At 33.5% G+C, this 8,858-nt stretch overlaps 1 protein-coding gene across 1 annotated transcript in view; it reads left to right on the top strand.

Annotated features, from left to right (window-relative positions):
* Positions 1-5,286: 5,286 nt before the first annotated feature.
* The window catches only part of LOC102602289 (putative ATP-dependent RNA helicase DHX33), a 10,333-nt gene continuing 6,761 nt past the window's right edge, over positions 5,287-8,858 (top strand). Inside the window, exons 1-5 of the mRNA XM_006354297.2 lie at positions 5,287-5,476; positions 5,782-5,828; positions 6,409-6,489; positions 7,686-7,902; positions 8,159-8,576. Of these exons, the coding sequence (XP_006354359.1) occupies positions 5,403-5,476; positions 5,782-5,828; positions 6,409-6,489; positions 7,686-7,902; positions 8,159-8,576 (837 nt within the window). The 5' untranslated portion in view covers positions 5,287-5,402. The remainder of the gene's footprint in view (positions 5,477-5,781; positions 5,829-6,408; positions 6,490-7,685; positions 7,903-8,158; positions 8,577-8,858) is intronic.

An 8,858-nucleotide genomic window follows, 5' to 3' on the forward strand; every position in this document is an offset into this window, starting at 1 on the left:
GGAGGGGGGGTGGGAGAGGGGGGGGGCGGGGGAGGTATAGCTCATATACTTGGCAACATAAAAAATGAAACATTTAGCTCATTTACATGGCAAGAGCAAAAATAATTACATACAAGAAACACAATAAACATCAGACGCTAAAGAAGAAAACAGAGAACCCCAATTGTACCGAAGCCAGAGAGGCAAGGCACTCACCCATAAATTTTGTGCATAAGCCGAACGATCGAAGATAGGCAGATGCTAGAGCTAAGAAGAGTAAGAGAAAGACGAAGCAGTGATGTAATAGCTAATAAACAACATATAATTGTATCCTCTTCTTTTATTTCTATAAAGAATCTGTCACGATAAAAAATATTGGACGTGATTACACTTATCTATTTCCACCGAGACAAATCAGCCTCAAACTCAATGAAACGAAGAAATGCGGAAAGTAAAATAAGAATAAGATAAAAGCGGAAAATTTATTCATTCTAAAATAACCCCAAAATCTGGTTGTCACATGTACAAGTGACTAATATAATAATACCGAATTCGAAAGATAATTACAAGTCTCAAAGTCTTTGTTTCTCGAATAGAACAAAACATAAAGTAAAAAGAACAAAATACCCACTGGGATGACAAACAACTTACCTCTCAAAGTCCTTTGACAAGTCTCGATAATACAAGAAGAAGATCACACTGGTCCGGGCTCGAAACCTACACAAGTGTAGAAGCAAGGAGTGAGTACCAAACAACACGATACTCTAAAAGCAACCTACTAAACAAAGAAAAACTAGATATAAATCGAGCACTTCTTTCGTCCCAATCAAATTTCCTCAAATTACAACCTGCATAGAAATCAGCCAAATCTAACAATGCTACAATCCACAAGGATTGACATTCACAGTCTAATAGTCAAAGTCCAACAACCAACGCGTATCAAGTATGTCAAACACAAGTGTCAAAAGGATCAATCACAAGTATGAAGTGCATCAATTACAAGTAACAAGTAGATCAATCACAAATGTCAAAATACATCAAATTACAATAGTCAACTCTTGCCAAAATCATTTCCTTTCGGCTTTATATCATATCACTAGCCGGAATCATTTCCCTTTGACTTTATATTATATTACTTGCTGGAACCATTTCCCTTTAGCACATTATCACCAGTCGAAATATTTTCCCTTTGACTTTATATCATATAACTAGCTGGAACTATTTCCTTCGATTTTATATCATGTTACTTGCCGGAATCATTTCCCTTCGGCATAACATCACATGTCTCATCACGGTGCACAATAATATCAATGCAAATAAGCAATTCCACATCATAAAGAAGAGACAACAATTCAAGAGATTCAAGTCCACATCAATGCCATCAAATCATTTCATCAATCAAGTACGGTTCACAACAAGGCAATTCACAAGCATTATGATCAATACGTTACCTTTTCATTAATCTCATTTTTATTCATTAAGATTAATCTTGTGGAACAATGAACCCATAATCTCATTCTCATCACTCCCCAACACATAAAATAAAGGGAAATACATGATTCTACTAGATTACAAAGTTTAAGAGATTACTTGTCTCAATTCAATCAAATAGTCAATCCAAGACTTGAGTCTTCCCTTATCGAACAACTTTCAAAGCCACACAATCTATTTCAATCAAGTAATCACAATAAGATTACAAAAATAACAACACCCAAATCACACTTTGCAAAATGAGTCCAATCAACTCAAAAATTCAATTCTGAAAATGAGGTTTGAATCCGAAAGTTTTACTTGAAAATATTACCCAATGCATTTGGAACTCATTGGTGAAAACCATTTCGAAAAAAGATTTAAATAGTTCACAATCATCATATTAGTTTAGAACTCAAGTTCTTGAAAACCCTTGCCATTTGCCAATCAAAATCTCAAGTTTTGATGTTAAAATCCATAAAGGATATAAAGGAAATGAAATTTTAGGGTCACAAAAGCTTACCCAAATGATTTAGCACAAGAAATATCTTCAAAATCACATTCGAAGAGTTTTACAAAGCTCAACAATGAAAAATGAGGCTTAAACCCCAAAAATAGCGGGCATGAATCTCTCTCTGATGTCACAAAAGCAAAAACTTTGATTCGCAAAAGTGAACCCCGAATAAAATCCAACCTTCGCGATCGTGAACAGACCTTCGTTTTCGCTAAAGCGATCGCGAAATCTAAGGTCATGGGACCCAATCCCTTATGAACGCAGTGATGGCTTCGCTTAAGCGAACCATCGCTCATTAAAACAATGCACCCATACACCAAAAAAACAGCCGTCATCGCTCTTTAAAACAGTGCATACATACACCAGAAAAACAGCCAACTCAAAACTCATCAAAAAGACCTTCGAGATTCGTTCGAAATCCCGTACACACAAATCATATATGCTAATTGACTAAACTCGACGTTCTGGACTCAATGGCGAAACACAAATCTGAGGTCTTCTTAACCTAAAATTTGTGAAACTCACAAGAAATGAACATAACGCCTAAAAAGGCCAAATCAAACTCGGAATCTTTGAAAATTCAATCAAGACCTCACTTAGGCCTAAAATCATTCCCCGAATCTAACGGATTCTCAAAATTGCTATCCGAGCATCTGAAACTCAAATATTGACCAGAGTCAATTCAAAGGCTAAAATTTCATCAATTTCCAACTTAGGACCTCAAATCCTCAAAAAGACTCCAAAAAATGAAATCAACAATTTACTTAGACTAATTTTCATGTTTCGAGACTGATGGAATCGACAGAATTCCATTCTGACACTCAAAACTTTAAAAGACACCAAAAATCATTTTAAGGAACTTTAGACTTTCAAACTCAAAACTTACAAAATTCACAACTTTTTACTCAAATCTCTAAACCAACTTCCGAAACTTAATCAGAAATGACTCAGGATCAACATCGGGAGGGGTAAAACTATAAATTTATGAAAATCTCCAAAAATGACCCACCGGGTCATTACAGAATCGCAATCTTTCCTAACAAAATTGGGTGATGAAACAAAGGCGAAAGTAGACAAGTTGCGTATAAATCAAAGATTGAGATAAGGTTACAGAAGAGTGGAAGCCTCGTGGCTCATGGATTTTCCTTGAAGTGATTGAAGAGATTGATAAGCTAAATCTAAAAAATATCCCAAACTTAGCCCAACTCTTTTTCTTAACTTTCAAAGCGGGTTTAACTTATCAATCAGTTCAAGGGAGATCCAGGATCCACGAGACTTCTACTCTTCCGTAATCTCATCCCAATCTTGAGTTATACATAACTTGTCCACCTACTTAGATAAAATAGTTATTTTTAGAACTAAATCAACCTAATTTATATTTATGCAAAGGGTATAAATATGTAAACCAAAAATTAAAATTGAATAACCTAAAATGCCTTTGCAATAGGTGGTTAAGATTGAGGACAAATTTGATACTTTTTAAGGAAGACTGATATTTGTGGGAATTTTTTATAAAGTACCATCTAAAAACATGATCATACGATTAACGATATGCAACATATAAATGAAAAACTAAAAATACCCCTAGCTTTAGTTAAGAAAGGAATTCAACTCTCCTTTCTATATAAGTAGCAAAGTAAAGTAAAGTATATTTATAAAAGAATATAAAATAAGAAGAGAATATATATATATATATCAAATAATTTTAAAAAATAAAAAGTATTTTATGATGGAGTGACTTAATTTAACACATAAATTTTATTTTTTTAAAGGATGAAAATCATTTTCACCCCTTGACTTTGCTTTAAAAATCAAACTCCCCCCTCAACTTTGAACAATCATCAAACTCCCCCTTTATCCTATGCATAGTCTATTTTATCCATGTTATACCACATACATATAATACATCTTTATATTATACATGATTTATTTTCTAACCTAGGTATTTATAATTTTTTCTTTAAGTTCATTAACATTATAAGTAGAAGGGAAAAGGGTCAAAAATGCCCTTAAACTATGTGAAATGAACAAAAATGTTCCCATCTATAGTTTGGCTAAAAAATGCCCTTGTCGCCAATACTTTGATTCAAAAATCCCCTTGCTTTGGTCCAAAAATGTCCCTATAATTACTAAATGGGTCAAAAATGCCCCTTTTCAAATAAATATGTTTTTTTTTAAACACATCTTATTCCTAATTAAAATATTACTAAAGAACCCTATTCTTGTTTTCCTTTCTTTTGAAATCACTTTAACAAATAAAAATGTAGGAAATAATTTTTTTTCTTCCTAATCTCATTTTATAACTTCATGTACCCTTTCAATGGATATTATATGTCATATATATATAAGATCATAGTATATCCATCATTAATTTTTATTTGTTTATCGATAAAAATAATACTAATAAAATACAAAATATTTCATTTTTTATTTTTTTCTGAATTGAAGTAAGATAAATATTTGCTAATTTAAAAATATATTATTAAAAAAAGAACGTGTTAAAAAGAAAAATGAATAATATATTTATTTGGAAAATGAGCATTTTTGACCCATTAAATAACAGTAAGGACATTTTTGGACCAAAGTATCGATGACTAGGGCGTTTTTGGACCAAACTTCAAACTGAAGACATTTTTGACCATTTTTCCTCAATAAAATAATATTTTGATGATCGTTATTTCAATATAATATGCATCAAGCGTCTGTATATCTATGTATGTGTATATTTTTGTCTTTCTCCACTTTCTTACTCCATTCGTTTCATATTACTTGACCGTTCTTGATACGACACCTCTTAAAAAAATCTAATTAGAGGTGTATTTTACTAAACTAATTTTATTAACAATGCATTGAAACTTTAAATTTGACTACTACTTTAACCGTTATTTAATATTACAGGTATATAGAAATAAAAAAAATATTAGAAAATTCTTTTTGATTTCATTAATTGGACAATTAAATCATAACTATTTTTAGAATAAGGGTCAAATAATATAAACGTCGGGGGCAGGGGGATTTTCTATTATCTATATAAATAAAAAAGTTTTGATTGACGTTAATGGAGTATGACATTAATTACAGTTTAAAATAATTTAAAATCTAGAAAAATACAATCTTTAAAAATTTAACCTTAATTAAATTAATTATTTTGTATTTCCTACCTCAAAATATATTTGTATAGTTATTATTCTCTGCTATTTTTATTTGTGTAAATAAATATATTTTGATTTATTAATAAAAAATATGCCCTTGTTGAAACCAGACGCGGGGTGGGGTGGGGTGGGGTGAGGTGGGTGTGGAGTAGTGAAAATATACATTAGGCTTGCGGCTCCTTATGGATTCAACTCGTCGTCTAGTAGTTGTTCATAATAGTGAACAAAGTTTCCACCTTTTGTTTGCAAAACTTGAAATTAACAAGTGTTGAAACTAATCTTGAGATATGCCTTCAATGGCTGCTAACAACTTTTCAAGAAACACTCATCAAAATCAAACAAAAGGGGACTTTGTTTCCAGGTATTTTTTTAAAAAAAACTTTTTAGCATACCCCATTTGTTTAATTTACTTTTATCTCTTGTTGGTTCAATCCAATAAGCTAAAGGGTTCCTTTTGTGGGTATTTAACTATGTATATGTATACGTTTATGTTCAAAGGTTTGATCTTTTTTGCCAGATTGTTACTTTTTAGCATACCCTTGTTTAGTTTTAGTTTTATACCTTCTTGGTTCAATCCTAGAAGCTAAAAGATGCTTTCTTTTGTGGGTATATAACTATGTAGATGCATGCCTTTTTGTTCAAAGGTTTGATTTTCTTTTTTGGCAGGAAGCAAAAGATTGAGCAGCAGAGAAAAAATTTACCAATTGCTGCAGGTATTGTTTTAGTTATTCAATTTGAAATCTTTAGTCTAATGTGTGCTCTTTTTTTTTTTTTTTTCAATCCTGTTCTGAGTATTTCAGTGTGAGTTGTTTTTCAATTTACTGATTGTTTTATAATAAGTTCTAGGCTGGGAGTTGGCATTTTTAATTCAAGTAGTGTATGGCCTGTGGGAAATTTATTTTTTCTGATGGTTATAACTGATTTTATCTAGATATTCTAGGGTGTTGTGGTTTCTCCGCATGTGTGAGCTTCTTTACATTGCGGACCTTAACCCCGGAAAAAGGAGGAGGGTTACGGTAGGCTGACAGCTAGCATACTTGCTAATTCATGATGAATCATCATATATCCTCAATTCGTTTGGGACTGAGACATAGTTTTTGTTGTATTCTAGGGTGCTGTGGTGCTCTGTAAAAAATACGCATGAATGCTGCGTTTAATTTCTTGAGAAGACGGTGCTTGCATTGATTTTTCATTCTAACGCCATACTGTTATTTCATTTTCATCTGTTCTGTTTTTTTGGTTCGCTGTATTCTGTAGATTTTCATCTTACACATGTTATTTGATTAACTCTAGTTGAAAGGAGACTAGTGGAGGAGGTGCGAAACAATGACACTCTGATAATTGTTGGAGAAACTGGAAGTGGAAAGACAACTCGTAAGTACTTTTTGCTACACGTCCTCTTAGAATGACTGACATACATCTGAAGCAGATTCATTTACATTGCAGTATTTAGATAATACTTCAATGATGGTGGTCATTTATGATGTTGCATAGTGCCAGTTCTAAGGCCTTCCACGTCCTCAGTTAGTAAAAAGGATAAAAGACTCATGCATATTGCATCTTTCTTCTTTATCTGTTTGTTTATGTGTTGTGTTGTGTGTGGCTTATCAGTCTTTACTGAGGTGTATAAAGGTGTCTTTCTGTCTGTTTGTGCAAGTCGCACATTATAGAACTGGTGAAATTTTGAAGATCGGACATATGGTTTGTTGATTATTTGGTGAAAATGTAAAGGATGATGTACATGTGGATTTAGTAATCACAACACTGAATAATTTCTTAGGAGTCTTTTTTCTTTTGTAGTGAGGGGTTGAGGTGGCTGTTAAAATGAGGTATAGCTCTCTCGGCGAAGCAAAGTCGATCTGGAGTTTTGTTAAGAAAGTCATCTGCGCACTATAAACTTATACTTCCTAAACCGAGGTTGAACCCAACAATTTATTGTTTTTCATGTTTGCTTATTCTTTTAGTTTTCGACTCTTTTTGGACGAATTAGGACATTTCTCACATTTTGGCTGATGAGTGTGTTTGAGGATGAGAAATATGCGAGGATTGACAGCAGGAAGGATGATGAATTAGGACAGGAGACCATATGAAAATTTCAGTTAAATCCAAGTAACCCTCACTAGCTTGGTTTAGCCATAAACTGAGGAACTCCTGTGGTGGTTAGTGAACGTTTGTGATTGGTCATAACTGCTTGAGTTGTGCACCTGAAAGTATTGGCTGAATTGTCGCCTGACAGCTCACTCTGTTTTGTCGGTTCCATATTTTGAGTGTGTCCAAATTATTCATCCTGATATAATGAACTTATATATATCGTCCTACGAATTTCAAGATTATTCTTGGATACTCTCTTTTGCTAATTTTCCTTAATCTATCTCTCTCGAAACTTCCAAGTAACAAAATTTGTTATTCAATCTATAGGAATAAACACACTAATACAGTAGAATAGTCTAAAAAATTAAAAAATGCATCTTTTGTATTATTCATCAGATACAAATAGGTATGTGTTGCATGGTTTAGCTGCTATCTTGACATTCCTCAGCTTTATTCTAGTGTGGCCTATACCTTTGCAGAACTACCTCAGTATCTTTTTAAATGGGGATTTTGCCGTGATGGTGGTATCATTGGGATAACTCAACCTAGACGTGTGGCTGCTATCACTGTTGCTAAACGTGTTGCTGAGGAATGTGGCATTCCATTGGGTCAAAAGGTTGGATACGCTATTAGATTTGAAGATGTAACTTCTGGCCAAACAAAGATCAAATATATGACAGATGGTTTGCTTCTGAGGTAATAAGGCAAAAAAAGGTTTGATGCATTACATGTATGAGTCTCACTTTTCTGAAAGAAAAAAAGAGTAATATAGCCATGACTATGGACTTAATTGTTGCATATACGGGCATGTGTGGAGAGATTGTTCATGTGCCATGGAGAGTTTACTTCACATTTGACATCACATGGTAGAGCTATTTATGATTATCTAAAGCTGTATCTGGAAAAATCAATTTACAAATGGTGAATGACATTCCACTAATCACTACTACAGGGAAGCATTATTGGATCCATACCTCTCCAAGTATTCTGTTATTATTGTTGATGAGGCGCACGAGCGGACTATCCACACTGATGTATTGCTTGGATTGTTAAAGAATGTACAGAAAGCAAGGTCAAAATCTATCAACGGAGTGGTAAATACTGATCATAATAATTCTAATAATGGGCATGCCCTGGAGGAAAGGATTGACAATCAGAATGACGGTATTTTGAAGTCATGTCAAGTGAAAAAGTACAACCCATTGAAATTGATCATTATGTCAGCCAGTCTGGATGCACGAGTTTTCTCAGAGTACTTTGGTGGTGCAAAGGCTGTTCATGTTCAGGGACGGCAGTTTCCTGTCGATATATTCTACACCCATAAGCCTGAGACAGATTGCATAGATGCTGCTTTGATTACTATATTTCAGGTTCTTACATTTATCTTGTTGCTTCACAAATAAGAGTTTGAACTGATCGACAGTGTCATTAAATTTTCACAAAGGCACAGCAGCTTTGTGCCTTTGTTGTTGCTTTCTCATAGTATCTTATTTATCAGCTCCTAGCTGGATTGGTTGCTATATTGGCCTTTTACATAGCTAAGTTTAATGTTTCACGTAGCATTGAGGGTTCGATTAGTCAAGTTTATAGTTTGTGATGTTGCTGAATGTCTTATTTTGTTATGGTCCCCGGTTATGGATCTAGTTATGGGA

This window comes from Solanum tuberosum, unplaced genomic scaffold (genome assembly GCF_000226075.1).
Source record: "Solanum tuberosum cultivar DM 1-3 516 R44 unplaced genomic scaffold, SolTub_3.0 scf00177, whole genome shotgun sequence".
NCBI lineage: Eukaryota > Viridiplantae > Streptophyta > Magnoliopsida > Solanales > Solanaceae > Solanum > Solanum tuberosum.